Source organism: Erpetoichthys calabaricus, chromosome 5 (assembly GCF_900747795.2).
Source record: "Erpetoichthys calabaricus chromosome 5, fErpCal1.3, whole genome shotgun sequence".
In the NCBI taxonomy this organism is placed as follows: domain Eukaryota; kingdom Metazoa; phylum Chordata; class Cladistia; order Polypteriformes; family Polypteridae; genus Erpetoichthys; species Erpetoichthys calabaricus.
This window is the reverse complement of record NC_041398.2, coordinates 32,669,949-32,692,018: the sequence shown is the minus strand read 5'-3', so window position 1 is coordinate 32,692,018 and position 22,070 is coordinate 32,669,949. Positions and strand designations below refer to the sequence as shown.

At 40.0% G+C, this 22,070-nt stretch overlaps 3 gene segments (V, D, J or C); all 3 read right to left on the bottom strand.

The window, feature by feature from the left end:
- Positions 1 to 3,790: 3,790 nt before the first annotated feature.
- Positions 3,791 to 5,091, bottom strand: LOC114652476 (Ig kappa chain V region 3381-like). The segment is given in 2 exon segments: positions 3,791 to 4,708; positions 4,824 to 5,091. Coding segments are annotated over 2 exon segments (372 nt in total).
- A 4,288-nt stretch (positions 5,092 to 9,379) lies between these two features.
- On the bottom strand, positions 9,380 to 9,928 carry LOC114652475 (immunoglobulin kappa variable 1-39-like). The segment is given in 2 exon segments: positions 9,380 to 9,699; positions 9,813 to 9,928. Coding segments are annotated over 2 exon segments (372 nt in total).
- A 7,624-nt stretch (positions 9,929 to 17,552) lies between these two features.
- Positions 17,553 to 18,126, bottom strand: LOC114652474 (immunoglobulin kappa variable 1-39-like). The segment is given in 2 exon segments: positions 17,553 to 17,869; positions 17,967 to 18,126. Coding segments are annotated over 2 exon segments (399 nt in total).
- Between the last annotated feature and the right edge of the window lie 3,944 nt (positions 18,127 to 22,070).

Below are 22,070 nucleotides of genomic sequence, written 5' to 3'. Positions count from 1 at the left end.
TTTGCTCTTCAGTGGTCTTCCTAGTCCCCACTTCTGAATCCAATAGAACACAATTGGGATGTGCCAGAACGAGAGGTTCACAGCCTGAATGTGCAGCTGACAAATCTGCAGAAATTGCATGATGCAATCACATCAACATGGACCAGAATCTCAAAACTCCTACATGAAGATTTGTTTTGAGAGCAAAAGGAGGTCCTATCTAGGAGCAGTATAGTCATCCTAATAATATGTTCACTGAGTGTACAAGTAATACATGTAAATGTAAAAATGTCAATTACTGATTTGTTTTCCAGCTTTGGTTACAAAAAGGCTTATCCTTAAAATGACAAACAGCAAATGGACCACAGAATATCAAGGTTTTGAAGGCAACAGAGAAAACACGTCAAAATCCACACCATAAATAGACAAGTGCACTAATAATAAAACCTAAAATATAAACCATCAACGTAATATAAGCAAAAATAAAAAGACACAACCATCACTAACAAAAGTTTCCCCAACAAAACCCACAGAAATAAATAACTACTTGATTTTTTTTTGAAACCATAAACATAAAAGTGATGTCTGCGGCACTGCAGCACCATTCATAATGGCAATGTGATGATGTCACAGACCGCGCCCACATGACCGGCAGGGATAACAACATATCTTTGACCATGAAAAACAACAGAGCAAATGGGAAAAAAAAACTATCACAAAAATACAATCCAAACTCAAAAAAAGTTGAAACTCACTTGTGCAGAGACAAAATGATAATTATGACAGTTTTAGTTGTGATTCCTCAAACATTATCTAGGACAAACACCTCAAAATTTTACACCGAGGTTAAGCAATTTAGAGGAATCCATCCTATATGAGATGCAAGTCCTTGGTTGAGTGTGGTCATCTGGATAATCTAGAGACAATAATCAATCTAATTGCTGGTCTTTGAGGCCAATTCAGATTGCAGTCCAATGCTTCCGAACACCACCTGCTGTGCTGCCATGCTGTCATTAGGTATTAGATCATTTACTTGATTTGGGTAAACCACCAACAATCTAAAAAGCAGTGGAAAGATTTCGAAGTCAAGCTTTCTAATTTTTGTAAAGTGAGGCAGTGAGAAACCATTGACCTAAAATGGACACCTCATGAACATTCTGAACAGCTGCTTGTAGATTGAAGTGACTAGAACAAGCAAACATGGAAGACTGATTTTATAAAGTGCCTTTCCATAGTGAAATTATTCACGGTGCTCTACAAGTACAAATCTGTAAGACAGTCACTTACTTTTATTCACAATTAAAACCATTGAACTACATTTTTAAGTTAAGTTACTTGCCCAGAGTTACAGAGTGAGCCTTTGGTAGGGACTCTGGTGATGTTATGTTTTAGAGTCTTTCTTTCTTTAACTGTTCACAGGCTGCAGCTAGCCCTGTTCATTGTCTCTACATGGTGAACATTGCTAGATTTTCATTTTTTTCTTTTTAACAAGTAAGCCCGCGATTCTCTAGAGAATCGTAAATCCAAGAATGGCAATCAGTTTCTGTTCCGTCCGATATTTGGATGGATGACATATCATGGAGGGTGGGAGCGTCTGAGGAAATTTTATTTAATTAAATAAGCATATCTGTACTAAGGCGGTTTCATTTTGTGGAGACGAGATTCTGTTGCCTTTGCTGACACCGACTGCCGGCATAGTGGAGCACAGGAAGTTTAGGTGTGGGCCGTCGCGTCCGGGCGGCTGTAGAACCTGGCGTGCACGCTTTACCTCATGTTTAGTTCACAGGTCGTGAAGTGGGCGCCACCTACCGACTCTGGGAAGCCGCTGCGTTTGACTCTGGGGCGCCGCGGCGCATTTGTACTACAGCGGATTCTTTGTGTGGGAGCCTTCGTTCATTGTTGTTGTGTTCGTTCATTGTGTCTATCCATACGGGCTCATTTTGTGTTTCCGTTAGTTGAGCTCCTTCATTGTGGAGCCGTGACGTGTTTGCTTCTGGTGTGTCTGAAGTGGGCTCCACCTACTGACTGTGGGAAGCCGCTGTGTTTGAGCGCTGTGCGCATGCGTTTTGGTGTGTCCGTGCATAAATTAAAACTGTGGTTTATTAATATAGATTCTTTTACATTTATATAGCTCTATTCTCTCTACTCAAACTGCTTTACATTGAGAGTTGGGTGCCAGTTCAACCATATCCTATGTGCAGCACCCACCTGATGATGCAATGGCAGCCATTACACTCACGACACATTAGGTGGTTAAGGGGTGAGAGATATAGCCATTTAGAGACAGGGGGATGATTAGGGGTCGAGAATGACCAGGCCATGGGGGGCAATTTAGCCATGACATTGGGATACACCCTACTCTTTACGAAGGATGCCCAGAGATCTTTAATGATCACACAGAGTCTGGACCTTGGTTTTACATCTCATCCAATGGACGGTACCATTTTTATAGCATATTGTCCACATCACTGCACTGGGGCTTTGGGATCTACACACCGACCACAGGGTAAGCGTCTCCTGCTACCTCACCAACACCTCCTAGATGGTCTCCCATCCAAGTATTGGCCAAATCCAAATGTGGATGATTTGTTCTGAAGCACAGGTGGTATAGCTTTGTAGCAACACAACTATTAGAAACTACAGGGCTCATTTTCTTGTCATTTTTATTTTAGCATAATGTTACCCAAAGAAGAAGATAGGAATTTAAAAACCAGACTTATTTAATAGAACAAAATACCATTGCATACCATTTTTAAACAGTTGCACTTTACAAAAGTGAACAATGAAAGACCAATCACCTCCAAACTAAATCCAAACTCTTTCTTTACTTTTTAGGTCTTAATTAAATTCTCACTTAACTCCTTTGAGCCTCAGATATGGATTTGCTATTTCATTCTTTTCTGGAAGTCAGTTCTGGGTGAGCTGAGATCATTAGTTCCATACTTGGGAGTTCTTTCAGACTGGTCCAAAAATGGGATGGGTGGCACTTTTGAAATACCATCAGACCTTCTCTGCAGTTTAGCTTAGAAAAGGGCAAAGTGATACACATGGGCAGAATGAACGTCAATTATAAAACCAAGATGGGAGACATCGTCCTAAAAAGGAAGACACCACTAAAAAGGATTTAGGGATTTATGTTTGCACAATATTTTCATCTTTTACACCATGAGGGAGTCTGGAACAAACTAGTGAGACATGCAGTTGAACCAGAAACCTTGACAACCTTAAAGAAGTAATCTGGATGAGATAGTGGGACAGCTTAGCTAAACATATGACCCTGATGGACTGACTGGTAGTGCAGGTGCTTGGTTATTTTGCTCCCTAGGGCCAAGTATTTTAGTGTGCCAACTGACTGTTTGGTAGCTAACCTGTGCGGCTGGGTCCCCCCACCCCCCTTTATGATCTGTACCCTAGGTGAATGCCTAATTTGCCTTAATGGTGACACAAGCCCTGCTGTTTGGAATCTTCGTATTTGTCAAATGTTGTGTTTTGATGTTCTCGCTAATAGGTGACAGCACAGGGTAACTAACTGGGGAAACTCATGACTAAGTTGCACATGTCGCATGAAGGCTATCTTTACACCAAACTTCAGCAGTCTAAACATTAGGGTGGCATGTGGTACTTAACAGTGAAGTGAGGGCAACTGAGTTGCTACATTGGGCAACTGGTCCTTTAAGGCTTATTGCAGACTCAAGAATCCTGGAGGAGAATTCTAACCCTGGTGTCACCCTAATAAAATAGCCTATCCTGAACATGAAAGTGGTTCTTTGGTGTGGCTGGAAATGACAGAAATGTTTAAAGTTGTGTGATGTCAGAGGGCACATTGATTTGGAATTGTGAGAATCTGAGAAGGAGGCTCACTGGGAGAGGAACAAGCCGAAGTATGTGAAATGTGGGAAAGGGACTGCTTGGTAGTACAGTAAGTGGTAGGTGAGCAAGTGGGTGAGTCATTTCACTGGATAGACAGGGCCTAAGTCTTGTATATGTAGGCTCAAGAATATTCCTCTTATCTTCAGTTCTCCCTTTGTGTAAGTTATATTTCATAAACACACCATTTTAAAGTTTTGACCTCCTTTGTGTAATCTGGAAATGGAGAAATTCAACTAGGGTGTCTACTCTTTTTACATATTCCATTTAGTCTTGCCAGTTAAAACAGAAACCCTAGCATATGGGTGATATTTCTACAGGGACAATGTAAAGGTAGTAAAGGTTAGCAAGGTTTCTAAAGTGAACACTGGTAATACTGTGTGTACAGCTCTGGGTCTTGTATTTGTGTACTGGTTTGAATATGTTTTACTGTTTTACACTGTGTCTGTGGATACTTGAAATTGCTCAACTCAGTGACTTCCCTCTCAGCACCTGCAGGGTTTGCTGCTTTGCCAATGAGGTGATTAGGTTTTTGTATGACTCTAAATCACTGTGTGAGAGCTATAGCCCTGCTGACAGTAGTAATGTCCAGCATCTTCTGGCTGCATGTCACTGATGGTCAGAGTATAATCGAGGCCAGAGCCACTGCCACTGAACCGACTTGAGATACCAGACACTCGAGAGGTTGCGTAGTAAATCAGAAGTTTGGGAGCTTCTCCTGATCTCTGCTGGTACCAGGCCAGGTAGTTAGTACCCCCAGAGCTAATGGAGCTGCTGGCTTTACAGTGCATCTTAACTGTTTGTCCGGATTGAGGAGATACAGTTGCAGGGGACTGCGTCATTATAATTTGACTGCTGGATTCTAGAAAGGAGAGACAAAAAACATTCAACTTTCCACTTCTTTAGGAACATGCCTACTGTACAGAATAAATACAGAAATACTGAAAACAGATAATAGATTTATTGTCAGTTTATACCTTGTGATAGCAGGAACAAAAGCTTTGTCACAAGCAGGAACCAGGGAGCCATTGTCAGTCAGTATCAAAGTGAAGGAGGGGCTGAAATGACAGCTTCACATCATCTCTGCTCTTTAAATCCTGAGCAGCAGAGCAGTCAGGAATGGAGGGGAGGAGCCTGTATGCAAATCCTAAAGGGGAAGAAACCAGAAGACACTAAGAGAGATGCACTTGAATGTGTGGGTAGCATTTTAACATATGTTCTGCTGAACAGTTTCACTTTTATCAAAGCCAAAATTACAATAGTAATGGAGGAACTAGGAATTATCAACTGACCTGATGCAATATTGTGCAATAAATACAAACTTTATTTTATTTAACAACCTTCAGTGGCAAATACCTTCCTCAGATGCTTTGCAGTTATTGAATTATTTCTGCAGTCTCCATATATTTTTCCATTTGACACACAGACAACTTAGCCAAGTCATATAGGTTCTCATAGTAAGTCAGAGCTGGCAATTGATCAAGGAACTTTCTAGTATTAGTCCAATGTTTTAGTTTTTTTACCATAGTACTTGGTAAAAACACACAAGAGAAAAGGGACAAACATTCAGATTGATCATAGGAGTTAAAATAGCAAACAATTTAAGTGGAAAATGTAGAAATAAAGTCTTTACTTGCATGGCACCCACATGGTTTATGTCAGACAATGATGTGATAGATAGATAGATAGATAGATAGATAGATAGATAGATAGATAGATAGATAGATAGATAGATAGATAGATAGATAGATAGATAGATAGATAGATAGATAGATAGATAGATAGATAGATAGATAGATAGATCATACTTTTTTTAGAGGTAAAACCAAACTTGAACAAAAGGTAACGGTGAATGGGTGGTATAGAGATTACCAGAAAGAGGCATGAGCCAAATGTACCTTTTTATCTTTCTCTAAAATAATTGGAGTATACCATTGTTTAAATGTCTCTGAAGTAATGGTGTTTGTAGCATTGATGTTATTATACGGGTAGGTAATGCACTGAGTTTTAGTAAATCTGTTCTTTTGTCTGTCGCACAGATTTTCAGAAAGAAAAAAAGAGAATACATAATTAGTTTTAACATTTAAAATCCCCATTTATCTGTCATATTGGGTTCTGCTGCTTCAGTATTTGGAGCTAGGGCAATTATGTCACATGACATTTCACGCAGCAGTCTCAAACCTTAAATAAGACTTAAAGACAATATCTCAATTACTTATTAACAGAAAACAAAGTGCCTGTTATGATTTGTTCTTAAGACAAAAGGAAAAGACTGTAACACATAAAAATGCAATAAATCAAATTTTGTATTTGAGGAAAGAAGAACTAAACATCATAAACAAATGAATACCAAAAGGCAAATTAATGATAGTTAAAGAAAACTCTTAAGCAAATGACCTAAACAAAAGAAAAAAACCTCAGTTGTAAACTGCAATTAAATAATGTCAAATTTTACCCTTAGATAGATAGATAGATAGATAGATAGATAGATAGATAGATAGATAGATAGATAGATAGATAGATAGATAGATAGATAGATAGATAGATAGATAGATAGATAGATAGATAGATAGATAAAATATATATTATTATTATTACAATAAACTCTTAACAAAAATAATGAACAATATTAAATACTAAAATAAAGAAATTGAATCAATTACATTAAAGAAAAGAACAAAGCAATTTAAATGAATAGAAAACAAATAAATGGCAATAAACAAAACTAAAGCCAAAGACAGAGCTTCAGCAAGAACTTGGCAGTTCTCATCTTTGATGTACAGTACAGAAGTCCAGTAATTTCAAACTGGGGATGGGCCTCCTTTGTGACCAGGAGGAGGTCATGGGGTATGCTTGGTTGAGAAAAATGTTCGTGGTGAAGCGCAGGGCACCTTTTCACCGACTCAACGTTCGGCATATGTCCCCGCACTTATCAACAACAACAACATTTATTTATATAGCACATTTTCATACAAAAAAGTAGCTCAAAGTGCTTTACATAATGAAGAAAATAAAATAAAAATAAAAGACAAAATAAGAAATTAAAATAAGACAACATTAGTTAACATAGAAAAAGAGTAAGGTCCGATGGCCAGAGGGGACAGAAAAAACAAAAAAAAACTCTGAAAAAAAGAAGAAAAAAATAAAATCTGCAGGGGTACCAGACCATGAGACCGCCCAGTCCCCTCTGGGCATTCTACCTAACATAAATGAAATAGTCCTCTTTGTATTTAGGGTTCTCATGGAAGGACTTGATGATGATGGTCATGCTTTTAATCCATCAGTGTTGGAATATCACGGTGCTTTGAGTAGTTGCGCCACCACAAAAAGGACACCGGAAAAGGAAACAGAAGAGAGAGTAGGGGTTAGTACAGATTTTAGAGCCACCATGAATATCATGAATCATCGACAAGATGGTCGCACGTTGCAACAGACATTTACGGCGGCACCATCTAGCAGCACGTTTGGTCCCTGTGCATCGCTCTTTACCAATGTTTCTTTAAATTGCCAACAGATGGCAGAAGTGCCAAGTATGAGAAGGCCGACTGCTTTCATCAGGTGAAGGGGAACTGCCGTATAGATGTAAAACGTGAACGACCCAGTGCGTATGACTGGCTTTCCGTATTTGTGGTGCTATTTGCTCGCTTTCCGACTCACATTACGATTTCGGTCTTGGTGTTTCTGACTGACTGGTGTTATTTGTTGCACTTTCCGACGTATTGTAAATAATGTACATTCATCTCACTGTGGTGCTTATTCTGTACGTAATACCATGTAACACATTATAATTGTCCTCTTTTTCGCTAATATACCCATGCCACCGAAAAAAAGACGTAGAATTAGAAAGTCCACTTCCGATGCCAGAAAAAGGTCTATTTCAAGGGCGTCTAAAACATTGAGCAAGATGTGAAGATATTTTTATACCAAGAATTCCGCTGATTCAGAATGATTTACCCTTTGATTTCAAACGGCTACAATTTCATGTTCGTTTGGCTTTTGCTATGTCAATTAATAATGCTCAAGGCCAATCACTGCAAGTTAAACGCATCAATTTGGAAAATCATGCTTTTCACACGGACAACTCTACGTGGCATGTTCTACAGTGGGCAATCCTCAGAATTTGTTCATTTTCGCACCACAAGGCAAAACAGAAAATATAGTGTATCCAAAGGCTCCAGAATGACCACTCATATTACCTATTACAATAAAATGTCAATCAGAAAACTCTTTGTTCTATTTCTATGTTCTGTTTCTTTCATTTAGGATATTCACCGGTTATAGATTCCTGGGCAACGCTGGGTACTCCTGCTAGTCAATTATAAATACAAGATGGGACACACTGTCATACAGGAAACAACCTCTGAAAAGGATTTAGAGGTTTATGTTTAAGCAACATTTTCATCGAGTAAGCAATGCACAGAAGCAATTAAAAAGGCAAATAAAATGTTAGGCTGTATCAATAAAACTGCTTAATTTAAGTCAACAGATGTTATTCTCAAACTACATAATGCACTAGTAAGAGCACATATGTGTGCTATTCTGGTCACCACGCTACAAGAAAGACATAGCAGCACTTGAAGCTGTGCAGAGGAGAACAACCAAGTGCATCATGGGACTTAAGGGCATGTCATACTCTGACAGACTCAGAGAATTATACCTGTTTAGTCTCGAGCAGAGGAGACTGCATGGGGACCTAACCCAGGTCTTCAAAATCCTCACAGGCATTGATCAAGTAGATCTAGGAACATTCTTACAGCTTAAGGGTGAATAACGTACTCCAGGACATCAGTGCCTTTAAAACTGAAGCCAGGAAGCACTTCTTCATGCAAAGAGTTGTGGGACACTGGAACAAAGTACTGAGAAATGGAGATGAAGCAGAAATCTTGACAACCATTAAGAAAAATCTGGATGTGATATTAGGACTGCTTAGCTATTAGCTAAACCAACAGGCTTGAAGTACTGAATGGTCTCCTCACATTTGTTGAATTTCTTGTGTTCTTATGTCTGTTACATACTTATGCTAGTAAAAGTGAAGTTAGCTATTTTGGTATGTCCTCACAGGTGGCGCAGTGGTAGTGCTGCTGCTTTGCAGCAAGGAGACTGTGGAAGATTGTGGGTTCGGTTCCTCCCTGTGTGGATAGTGCTTTGAGTATGGAGAAAAGCGCTATATAAATGTAATGAATTATTATTATTGGTTGTTTGTTTTTTGCACTCTTTCAACTCTTTTTATTATTCATTTTCTGAGTGTAAGTGCTTGCAAGAAATTAAGGAAATAATATTATGTTATAGTGAGAGTATACTTCACAGTTTAATGCTCAAAGCATCAGATGTGACAAGTAAGTTCCCATCTTTTACTTGATTATCTTCTTTGACACTTCTACCTTGCATGCAGATGACATACTAAGTGGAGGCAGCTGGTGAGGACCTCGCTGCCTCTTTTGATTCTCCGCTCTCTCACTTCTCCAGCAGCACCTGTATGCTTATGCTCTTTGCCTGTATTAGTGAGGTGATTCAGTTTTTGTACGACTCTCTATCACTGTGTGAAAGGAGTACTCCTGTCTTGCTTACAGTAGTAATGTCCTGCGTCTTCAGGCTGTACGTCACTGATTGTCAGTGTGTAATCGAGTCCATAGCCGCTGCTACTGAAACGACTTGAAATTCCAGAAGCCTGAGAGCTTGCAGCATAAATTAGAAATTTAGGATCTTCTCCTGATCTCTGCTGGTACCAGGACAGGTAACTACTACTGAAAATGCTAGTGGAGCTGAAGACCTTGCAGTGGATTGTGACAGTTTCTCCAGCCTGAGGGGACAGACTTGAAGGAAACTGTCTAGTTGTTATTTGACCACTGGATTCTAGAAAAGAAAGACAAAAAATACAATTGATCCAGTTGTTCTTCAGGAACACACCTACTATTTACAGGCAGCAAAGAGTAACACTGAATTATTTATTTATTGACAGTTTTTACCTTGCAATCGCAGGGTCAACAGTGTGGTCACAAACAGAAACCAATAAGCCATTGCCAGTGAGTATCAAAGACAAAAGAGTGGCTCAACAAACATCTTCACGCCATCTGCGCTTTTTAAGTATGTGAAGAAAGAACAGCATGCAAATATTAAATGGGAGGAAACCAGAAGTTGTGACTAGAGATGAACTTGGACTTGTGGTTAGCGTTCAGATAAATCTAGTTGCACTGGTAGAGATGCCACCTTTAAGAGGATTTCAGTCTATCAAATGGTAAACCAAAAATCAGCAACACACACTCACAGCGCAGTGGTGGAACAACGAAGCATCAGTCAACCAGACAGCACATTTTTGTGCTGAAGAAGAAAACTGTCTTTAATTTAAGTAACACCTTTCAATAGTAAACATGATCACAACATGCATTAAAAGTGCACAGTTTTTTTGCACACTTCTTTTTCTATTTGGCATACAAGTCAGTTTACTTGGCATCTCACAATGAGTTAAAGATGACAATTGATCCAGCAACCTTGGAGCTTGAAGTCCATTAACCCAGCTCTACTGCCACATTACCTGTCAAAAAGTCACAAGGACACAGAGAGAGACATTCCAGTTCCTCATAGAAGCCACCAAAGCACACATTCAGAGGGTGAAGTGAGAAAACTACCACCTCTGTGGGCATGGTACCCAAATGGCTATGCTTCAAATGAGAGAATGAGCTTTTCTAAGAAAATGAATGAAAACTTCGGGTTTTTGTTGTGAGTAATACCTGTTTTCTATTCATTCACTTCAATATTTTTGCTTTTGCTGCCAACTGTGTAATTATATTTTTCATGCAAACATTGTCATGCCAAGTGCCTTTCACCAAGTTGCCCCAACCTCTTTGCTTGAGTGTCTACTACCATCGCACAGTCAGGGTTATGAGGAGTTGAAGCCTGTGCTACAAGTAACAGGAGCCAACTTGGGGTGGGTGTGGTGTAGCGGGTCCACAGCTCTGATCAAAGGACACTTTTTAAATAAATAGTCGCTGTACTCACAGCTTAGAGAGGGGGTGTGGTAGTGTGGCCGTAGCGGTTCCCAGGTGAATTCGTGATGCGGACAGTCCTCGCTTAAGTGCACAGGTGAGGAGTCGTCTGCATCCGTATTTGTTGCCGGGAGCTGGTAATTGCTACACCTGATCCACGTCCCCGTAATATTTAATAGAAGTGTGAGGCGGATGGAAGGAGAAGGGTGAGAAAAGAATGGGAACGGAAGTTAATGGAGAAATAGGTGTCAGGAAAGAGAAAGCCGGTGTGGGAGAGTGATAGGGAGAGCAGGCTCGTGCAAGTTTAATGCAGCTGGTTGAAGAGCCTCGAAGGAGTGACCAGCAGAGGGGTCGACTGACCATTGAAGGAAGCAGAGTTGTGGAGGCTTTGGGCGTGTTGAGCCCCAACGTGAGCGTCCTGGCCACTGGGGAAATAACCCAAGTCTCAGTCCAGCTAGAGCCCGACGTAGCCGGGGATCGGAGGGCTACCCGACCAGAATTGAAGGGAACTGCATTTTGTTGATAGGGCGACTCCTCTGTTGCGGGGCTCATTAGGGGAGAAACAGGGGAGCCACCAGTAGAAGAACACACCTGGCTTTAGTTTTAAAGAAGGACAGCCTCCAGCCATTGTTTTTAACCTCGTTGTTTTAAAAGGATTTTTTTTCGATTGTGATTTTAACCTCCACAGATTCACCTATTTTTATTGGATTATTTATTTGAAGATTTGAGAGACACTGCACTTATTTATTTGGACACTTTGTTTTTGATTTTTCTCTTTTTAATTAAAGCACTTTTTGCACCATCCCCTTGCTTTGTTGTGTCTCATTGTCCAGCTCATCGGTGGCATTACCGACGGTGTCAGGTTAGAGAGCTCCCAGAAGCTGGATGGGAGCATGGAGCAGAACCTGCATCGTCACAGTGGGATTCTAATCCTTGGTAGGGGAGATCATTCAGGTGTCTTTCCACATTTGCTCTAGTTCACGCTCATATAAACACACACGCATATTCAGTCAAACTGGGACATTTTGAATTTCCAGTTCATGTTACTGCTGGACTTTGGCTGTTTGGTGAAAGTTAAAGTTTGTTGAGGGAAGAACCCTCATTATCTGGTGGAGTTGCTTTCCTATTTGGCAATCATAACATGACATAACTTAGCTTAACATAACAGTCTCAAAACAATGAATGTTCTTCAGGGTTGTAGGGGTCTAGATTCAAATTTACCGGCCTATATAAATATAATCATAATTTACTTTGTTCTTTAAATATTTTGGCTTTGCTTGATGTTATTTATCCATTTTACACACTAAGGACTTCACCTCAGACTACATCTTGTCTGTTTATTTGTTTGACAATTATACAAAAAAAAAAATGATTTCAACAAATCCTTCCATATGGGTAGCTGTTGGTCCTTTTTAAAACAAAGGCTCTGTGGCATTTCAAATATCAGTGTTGGGAATGCATCATTCAACAATGTCCAAGTCAAAGTTCATGAAATTTTGCATGCATATTACTGTTAATACAATTTGAAACAAAAAAACAAAACAACGTTTCTTGAGAAAGCTGTTTCATTTTAGCCATTTTTGAACCCAGAACTATACTTTAGGAATTGCACATACATTGCAACCCAAGTGACCAGAATAACAGGTTGTGCTAATTCAATCACACATATTTCTGTAGTCACCAATTAATGACATATTAAGGGTGATCTGACAGACTTTACCATTAAGACAATGGAGGAATGGGTGTTTAAAATTGGGCTTTGCAGTCAGATGCAAATAATAATTTAAAATAATTAATTTCAAGTCATAATAACCTTTAGCAACACTAGTAATGTCTTGGCTATATTTTTAAATCAATGAAATGGTATCTTGATAAAAAAAGGTTTCAATTTCTATTTTGTAAATTCTCTGGTGCTAACCTTCTCCTCTTCAATTTCCTCTGCAGCGCCCCCTCTCGACCTGGGGTGGTAGTACATACATTAGATGAGCCTGGAGAGCGATCCACAGATTCGACTGACGACTGGCACACTCTAGCATACACTACCAATCAAAGTCTGCACACACCCCCAGAGTTTATAACAAAACAGACACTCTGTGGCACAAAAATTGAATTAAAAAGGCAAGACAAAATTAAAGGAGTCGTTAGACTTCACAGTAAGGTTGCAAAGACTCACCAAACAGGAGCTCTGTCCTGCAGTGTGCTCTTTTCACAGAGTGAAGCTTCCTTCGGTGGCCTCATTATTTTTAGGTGGGGGACGGAAAGAGCGGAGTCAGTTGCCATCACTGAGCGTCTTCATGGTACTGTGGAGGGAATAGAAGAGGACATAGTTAGCAACAGTGTCCCCTCTTGACCCACTTTGGTAGCTGTAGCCTGTGGAAAGCACTGTTACATGGAAGCTTTTATTCTCCTGTTGAACCAGGATAATATATATATATATATATATATATATATATATATATATATATATATATATATATATATATATATATTCAGGTGCTGGTCATAAAATTAGAATATCATGACAAAGTTGATTTATTTCAGTAATTCCATTTAAAAAGTGAAACTTGTATATTAGATTCATTCATTACATACAGACTGATGTATTTCAAATATTTATTTCTTTTAATGTTGATGATTATAACTGACAACTAATGAAAGTCCCAAATTCAGTATCTCGGAAAATTAGAATATCAATTAAGACCAATGCAAAAAAAGGATTTTTAGAAATGTTGGCCAACTGAAAGGTATGAACATGAAAAGTATGAGCATGTACAGCACTCAATATTTAGTTGGGGCTCCTTTGGCCTGGATTACTGCAGCCATGCGGCGTGGCATGGAGTCGATCAGTCTGTGGCACTGCTCAGGTGTTATGAGAGCCCATGTTGCTCTGATAGTGGCCTTCAGCTCTTCTGAATTGTTGGGTCTGGCGTATTGCATCTTCCTCTTCACAATACTCCATAGATTTTCTATGGGGTTAAGGTCAGGAGAGTTTGCTGGCCAATCAAGAACAGGGATACCATGGTCCTTAAACCAGGTACTGGTAGCTTTGGCACTGTGTGCAGGTGCCAGGTCCTGTTGGAAAATGAAATCTGCAACTCCATAAAGTTCGTCAGCAGCAAGAAGCATGAAGTGCTCTAAAACTTCCTGGTAGACGGCTGCGTTGACCTTGGACCTCAGAAAACACAATGGACCAACACCAGCAGATGACATGGCACCCCAAACCATTATTGACTGTGGAAACTTTACACTGGACCTCACGCAACCTGGATTCTATGCCTCTCCTCTCTTTCTCCAGACTCTGGGACCTTGATTTCCAAAGGAAATGCAAAATTTACTTTCATCAGAGAACATAACTTTGGACCACTCAGCAGCAGTCCAAAGGCGAGACGCTTCTGACGCTGTCTCTTGTTCAAGAGTGGCTTTACACAAGGAATGCGACAGCTGAGACCCATGTCTTGTATACGTCTGTGCGTGGTGGTTCTTGAAGCACTGACTCCAGCTGCAGTCCACTCTTTGTGAATCTCCCCCACATTTTTGAATGGGTTTTGTTTCACAATCCTCTCCAGGGTGCGGTTATCCCTATTGCTTGTACACTTTTTTCTACCACATCTTGTCCTTCCCTTCACCTCTCTATTAATGTGCTTGGACACAGAGCTCTGTGAACAGCCAGCCTTTTTAGCAATGACCTTTTGTGTCTTGCCCTCCTTGTGCAAGGTGTCAATGGTCGCCTTTTGGACAACTGTCAAGTCAGCAGTCTTCCCCATGATTGTGTAGCCTACAGAACTCGACTGCGAGACCATTTAAAGGCTTTTGCAGGTGTTTTGAGTTAATTAGCTGATTAGAGTGTGGCACCAGGTGTCTTCAATATTGAACCTTTTCACAATATTCTAATTTTCTGAGATACTGAATTTGGGACTTTCATTAGTTGTCAGTTATAATCATCAACATTAAAAGAAATAAACATTTGATTAAATATCAGTCTGTGTGTAATGAATGAATCTAATATACAAGTTTCACTTTTTGAATGGAATTACTGAAATAAATCAACTTTGTCATGATATTCTAATTTTATGACCAGCACCTGTATATATATATATATATATATATATATATATATATATATATATATATATATATATATATATATATATATATATATATATTAATTTTACTGCGGTGGGTTGGCACCCTGCCCGGGATTGGTTCCTGCCTTGTGCCCTGTGTTGGCTGAGATTGGCTCCAGTGGACCCCCGTGACCCTGTGTTCGGATTCAACGGGTTGGAAAATGGATGGATGGATGGATGGATGGATGGATATTAATTTTATTGATTTTATTGTAATCATTCCATACAAATAGATCAATTTTTACAAAAAATAGGATTGAAAACAAATCAACCCCCACCCCTGAGAAAGAGCATGGCCAACTTACTAAAACTTAAAAACAGTAAAAATAAATAAATTGATGAGTTTAATAGGTGAATACAGATAAATGGAGAAGAAAAAGAAATGGGGAGAGAATCTACTTCCTCAGTGCTTTAAGAGCTTATTCTAAAATGTTATTGATTAGATCCTGCCAGGTTTTGAAAAAGTTCTGCACAGATCCTCTAAATGAAAGTTAGATATTTTTCCAATTTCAAATAGTATAAAATATCAGTTACCCACTGACTTAAAAGAGGAGAGTTAGGATTCTTCCAATTTAGCAAATTAAGTCTGCTTGCCAATAGTCCAATAGTCCAATAGAGACAGGATAATATTGTTCTTTTTTCAATTCACTTACAGTAAATACATGATAATTTCTATAGCTTTCTTTATTGTTATGCTGATACATTTAGCATCATAAATTGTTATGATTAAAATGTTTTTCCTGTTTGTTTATTATGTGGTATGCATTGATTCTTGATTTATTTACTCATTTTCAGGTTCCTTCAATTTGATCTACTGTATATTCTTTTCTTCAAATTAAAGCATGTTTGGGCCTGGCCAGTACTTGGATGGTGACCATCTAGGAAAAGCTTGGGTTGCTGCTGGAAGAGGTGTTGGTGGGACCAGCAGGGAGTGCTTACCCTGTGGTCTGTGTATGGATCCTAATGCCTCACTGCAGTGACAGGGACACTGTGCTGTAAATATGGTGCCGTCATTTGCATGACATGTAAAACTGAGGTCTCAATGCTCTGTGGTCATTAAAGATCCCTGGACATCTTTCAAAAAGAGTAGGGCTTATCTTGATGTCCTGGCTAAATTGCCAGTCATGGCACCCATCCATTCTGGCTCCCTAATTATCCTCTGTCTCTATCTGGCTCTCTCTCTCACCCATTCAGCGCCTAATAGGTAATGTGCTAATGTGTGGTGAGCGTACTGGAGCAATAATCGCTGTCATTGAATCATCCAGGTAAGTGCTACAGATTGGAGGTGGTTGAAGTGGTTGCCCTCTGTGTAAGACCTTTGAGTAATGAGAAAAGTGCTATAAAAATGTAATTATCCATCCATCCATCCATCCATTATCCATCACGCTATATCCTAACTACAGGGTCACGGGGTTCTGCTGGAGCCAATCTCAGCCAACACAGGGCACAAGGCAGGAACAAACCCAAGCAGGGCGCCAGCCGACTGCAGAAAAATTTAATTATGTAATTTATTATTATTATTGTAGCTGCTGAAATATATAAGGTGTCATCAGGCACGGGTAAGACGCGTGTCAAAAGAATTCTCAGAGTCCAAGAGTTCGTTTTAAAGGTATTTAGTGAAAGGTAAAAGCAAATAGTCCACACAAGAATAAAAGAAAAAATAGTTACACACGTAGAATAAAAGGCAAAAAAATGGAAAAAAGCATCTTCTTTAAACTTAGCTTTTCTTGAAAGACTTTAGTTATTTCTATACTTAAAGGTTCTTAATTTCTTCTTCTGTACACCTTAGCGTACGGTGTGGTACTTAAGTAAACAAGTTTTCTTTACTTGTTATTTCTCACATTCAAATAGCCCGTAGGCCATCGAGCACTGTTACGTGTGGTCACGTTTAAAAACCGTATGCCTCTACACCTTATACAAGGCAAGGCTATCACTAGCTGACTGAATAATAATGTTTACTTCAAGCTGTTAGAAATGGTAAGAATATACCACTGCGAATCTATTTACGGGGATTATAGGAACTTCCCGTTATTTATGCATTGTCATCTAAGAAATATTCATGAATCTTATAGAACAAGGAAAATGGCTCTTAGAATTATTATTATTATTATTAATGCATTGGTTAAATATATTGCTCCAGATAACTTTGTCAGATATTTTGCAACAGGGCCTTTGCTTAAACATCACTTTTCAGAGGTAGCTAAGGCAGTTTTTTTTTTAATGAATACGATTAAAGATTTTATTTTTTAACTTCCTAATGTATTTTCAGTTTGGCTTGTGAGCATGTTAAATGAGGGAGACAAATACACACTCAGGTTAATAAGATTTCCTTGTACATTGTTATTTTAGGACATTCAAACAATTAGCTTTAAACGTATTCTCTGATATCTGATTAGTTGAAGGTCAGTGTGGCTCCTGGAATGACAATCCTGATGTAGATCTAGGAAGAACAGAATGTGACAGGATGATAGGAGCCTCAGGTCCTAACAGTAGAAGAGTGACATCCATCTGATAAATGACACAGTGCTGTTTTATAACCTGAAGGCTTTTATGCTGCAGCTGGGCCAGTCAAGCGAAGAGGATTTTGTATGACTCTAATTCACTGTGTGAAAGGGCTTTTCCAACCCTGATTGCAGTAGTAATGTCCTGCATCTTCTGGTTGTATGTCACTAATGGTCAGTGTATAATCAAGTCCAGAGCCACTGCCACTGAATCGACTGGAAATCCCAGACTGCCGGTAGGTTGCCCAGTATATTAGGAGCTTAGGAGCTTCTCCAAGTTTCTGCTGGTACCAGTTGAGATAGTCGTAGCTACTAGTAATAGAGCTGCTGGCTTTACAGTGGATTTTGACTGTTTCTCCTGGCTGAGCAGAGACACTAGAGGATGGCTGAGTCATTATGATCTCAGCATAGGATTCTAAAAAGAAAACACAAAAGATGAAAAGCAAAGGAGAACTTGGGATACTTAAACCGTTAAAAACAAACAAAAAAAATAAAATAAAGAATCGTCTCACCTTTAAGCAGCAGTAGAATTAAAGTTGCCACGAGAAGATGTGAGTAAGCCATTGCCTGAGCGTCTGAAGGGAAAGAAAGCATCAGATGAGCTCTCCTAGTCACCTACTGCTCTTTAAACTTTCAGCAGTGGAGCAGTCATGTGAAGAGAGGCCTACATGCAAATGTGGAGGAGGATCTAAAAAAGTGAAGTGAGTTTGGGTAAATGATATTAGTGTTCAAACAGAGCAGATGTTAGTTGTTCAAATATTGGAGAACCTTATCAATTTAAATGAAATGAGCTTGTAAATTCAAAAGTAACCATACAATTGGACTATGTGGACTTGTTCCATTGGAGAATGGAAGTTTCAGTACTACCTGGTATTAAAAAGAGAAAAGCAGGACTGTAGTAGAGTCAACAATTTAATCAATGAATCAAGCATTTATTGCATTTATTAAGAAAAGGGCTCCGATGTTCGCCTTTTAAATACACAGACAAGAATTAGGGGTATCTGTAAAAAAGTTATGTTGTTGTCCCATCCCTGTATTGCAAAGGAGTCACCACTTTGAAGTTTATGGCTGGTTGAGATTACAAACAATACCAAGTTGTGATAACAGAACTGCTCCTTCCTTGGAGGATGTCTGTATTTACCTGACTTGGAAATATTGGTTTCTAATCAGCAGATCTGTACTCATTAATGGTCGGTAACAATACATTTTTGTTAACTTGTGTTTTCATTAATTGTTAAACCCAGGAAATTTGGATATGCCATTGTTTAATCCGATTGTCCATAACTGATAATGGCAGGGACTGAAGGAGATTTAAACTTCTGGGCAGGAGAAGGCAAGGAGGAGGGACAGTCCACTGAGAACGCTCCCAAGACACTCGGACAGAGCACAGGGGCTCGTAGGCAGACAAGGGTACCTGGCTGACACGACGTGAGGCACAAGGATGGCAACACTTCCAGGGAGGAAGAGAGAGCTCCACAAGGAGACGCCGGATGTGGGTTTAGCGAGAGAGGGAAGCCGCATGAAAGGACCAAGCAAAGCTGACAGACGAGAAATGAGGCGTGCCTAGGTCACAGCAACACAAGGAGCCCAGAGTGGAAGAAAAAGGAACAACGAAGAGACGCTGACAGGGATTCAACAATTTGACACAACTTCTGTTGGGAAACGAGTGTCCGGTGAACAGAGTGCCTCCGTGGACAGTTGAACAATCAAGTGTTGGGTTAGCACTGTGCGCAAACTGGACTCTACACCACTAAAGGTTGTATCCTCCAATTCTTGCTTTTAACTGACTTTTAGAGTGTGGACTGTGTGCTTTCCTTTTAAGAAAGGAAATTCGTTCCTGATATGTTTAGATTTTGTTAGGTTCGTTTATCTTTTTAATGTACTTTATATTGTCTTGTGTAATAGAACTTACTGTTGCATTTTTTCTGAAATTACTGTTGTGTCTTTCATTGTTTGTTTACTCACCGCCCAATTTAAAGAAACCTGTGTGTTATTATCAGTAAATTTCAAGAGTCCCCAGTCTCTTAATAAAACTGGGTGGCGTAGTCAGATATTTTAATGGTGTCTAAGTTAGATTTCCTGTGAGTGTGACCAGACACCTGTCACAAGTACACTTCTTCTCCACTCCTCAGGCATCCTCTCACTTTCCAAGATTCCAGTAAACAATCTGGTTAAAAACTCCATTGCCATCTCTCCTAAACACCTCCATGCTTCCACAGGTATGTCATCCGGACCAACTGCCTTTCCATTTTTCATCCTCTTCATAGCTGTCCTTACTTCCTCCTTGCTAATCCATTGCACTTCCTGATTCACTATCTCCACATCATCCAAACTCTTCTCTCTCTTGTTCTCTTCATTCATCATCCTCTCAAAGTACTCTTCCCATCTGCTCAACACACTCTCTGCGCTTGTGAGTACGTTTCCATTTTTATCCTTTATCACCCTCACCTGCTGCACATCTTTCCCAGCTCGGTCCCTCTGTCTAGCCAATCGTTACAGGTCCTTTTTCTCCCTCCTTAGTGTCCAACCTCTTGTAGAACTCATCATACACCTTTTCTTTAGCCTTCGCCACCTCTCTCTTCACCTTGCGCCTTATCTCCTTGTACTCTTGTCTACTTTCTGCATCTCTCTGACTATCTCACTTCTTCTTTGCCATCCTCTTCCTCTGTATACTCTCCTGTACTTCTCCATTCCACCACCAGGTTTCTTTTTCCTCCTTCCTTTTTCCAGATGTCATGCCAAGCACCCTTCTTGCTGTCACCCTTACTACATCTGCTGTAGTTTCCCAGCTGTCTTGTAACTCTTCACTGCCACCCAGTGCCTGTCTCACCTCCTCCCTAAACTCAACCTTGCAGTCTTCCTTTTTCAACCTCCACCATTTGATCCTTGGCTCTGCCCTCACTCTCTTCCTCTTCTTGATCTCCAATGTCATCCTACAGACCACCACCCTATGCTGCTCAACTACACTTTCCCCTGCCACCACTTTGCAGTCTTCAGTATCCTACAGATCAACTCTTCTGCATAGGATGTAATGTACCTGTGTGCATCTTCCTCCACTCTTGTACGTCATCCTATGTTCCTCCCTCTTCTTAAAATATGTATTCACCACAGCCATGTCCATCCTTTTGGCAAAATCCACTATCCTCTGCCCTTCTTCATTCCTCTCCTTGACACTATACCTACCCATCACCTCCTCATCTCCTCTGTTCCCTTCACCAACATGCCCATTGAAATCCGCTCCAATCACCACTTTCTGTCCCTTGGGTACACTGTTCATCACTTCTTCCAGCTCACTCCAAAAATTTTCTTTCTCCTCCATTACACACCGAACTTGCGGTGCATATGCACTAACAACATCATCACACCTCCAATTTCCAGCTTCATAATCATTACTCTGTCTGACACTCTTTTCACCTTCAAAACACTCTTGACATACTGTTCCTTCAGAATAACTCCTACCCCATTTCTCCTCCCATCCACACTATGATAGAACAATTTGAATCCACCTCCAATCCACCTGGCCTTACTCCCCTTCCATTTAGTCTCTTGCACGCACAATATATCAACCTTCCTTCTCTCCATCATATCTGCTAACTCTCTTCCCTTACCAGCCATACTGCCAATATTCAAAGTTCCTACCCTCAGTTCCACTCTCTTTACCTTCCTTCTCTCCTCCTGCCTCCGGACACATCTCCCAACCCCCCCTTCTTCTCCTTCTTTTTCTTCGGCCAGCAGTAGCCCAATTTCTGCCAGCACCCTGTTGGCTAACAGTACTGGCGGCGGTCGTTGTTAACCCGGGGCTGGACTGATCTGGTATGGAAATTTGTATTGTTGTCCGTATATTGATTTGGCAAAATTTTACACCAGATGCCCTTCCTGACATAACTCTCCCCATTTATCCAGGCTTGAGACCGGTACAAAGAAACACACTGGTTTGTGCATCCCCTGTGGCTGGGGTAATTACTTTTAAATGGTATGATTGGACAAAAGATGGTGAAAACCAGCCTGAAAATTGCAGGTGGCCTAAAGAAGGTGCATTTGATCCAGATAGCCTGGATAAGAGAGGTACAGAGAAAGATAGTTATGATTTGCAAGTGAAGAGTGTATGTTTATCTAAGAGAAGAGAAGAAAAAGAGACGGTTAATGAAGGAGCAAATACATGAATCATATCACAAGATGAAAAACAAATTTAAAAAGTTGACGGTGTCATGTCAAGGTGAGGAGAAAGGGAAAAGTGTTCAAGAGAATCAGTCTCATATTAATATGAATCACATTAATTCAGAGGATGAGAGACTGCCAAAGCCTCCTCCTTATGGTAAATTTTTCAAAGAAGTGCAAAAATCAAGCCAACTTTATGAAAAGATGGGTGAGGGTGCCTGATCAGAATTCAGTTCAAGTCTCGAAAAAGAAGAGGAGTTTGAGTCTCATCCTGAAGTCTTCTGAACAAAGATGAGGAGTTCAAGTCCTTTCACAATAAGCAAAAGAGGTTCAAGTCCTCTAAGAGCAAAATAAGGATGAATGGTTCAAGTCCTTTCAAACGGAGTTCAAGTATCCGACATGATTAAAGCACATGTCCATTTTGTCTTGTGGAGTTTAACCTTATGATGCCAGAATTC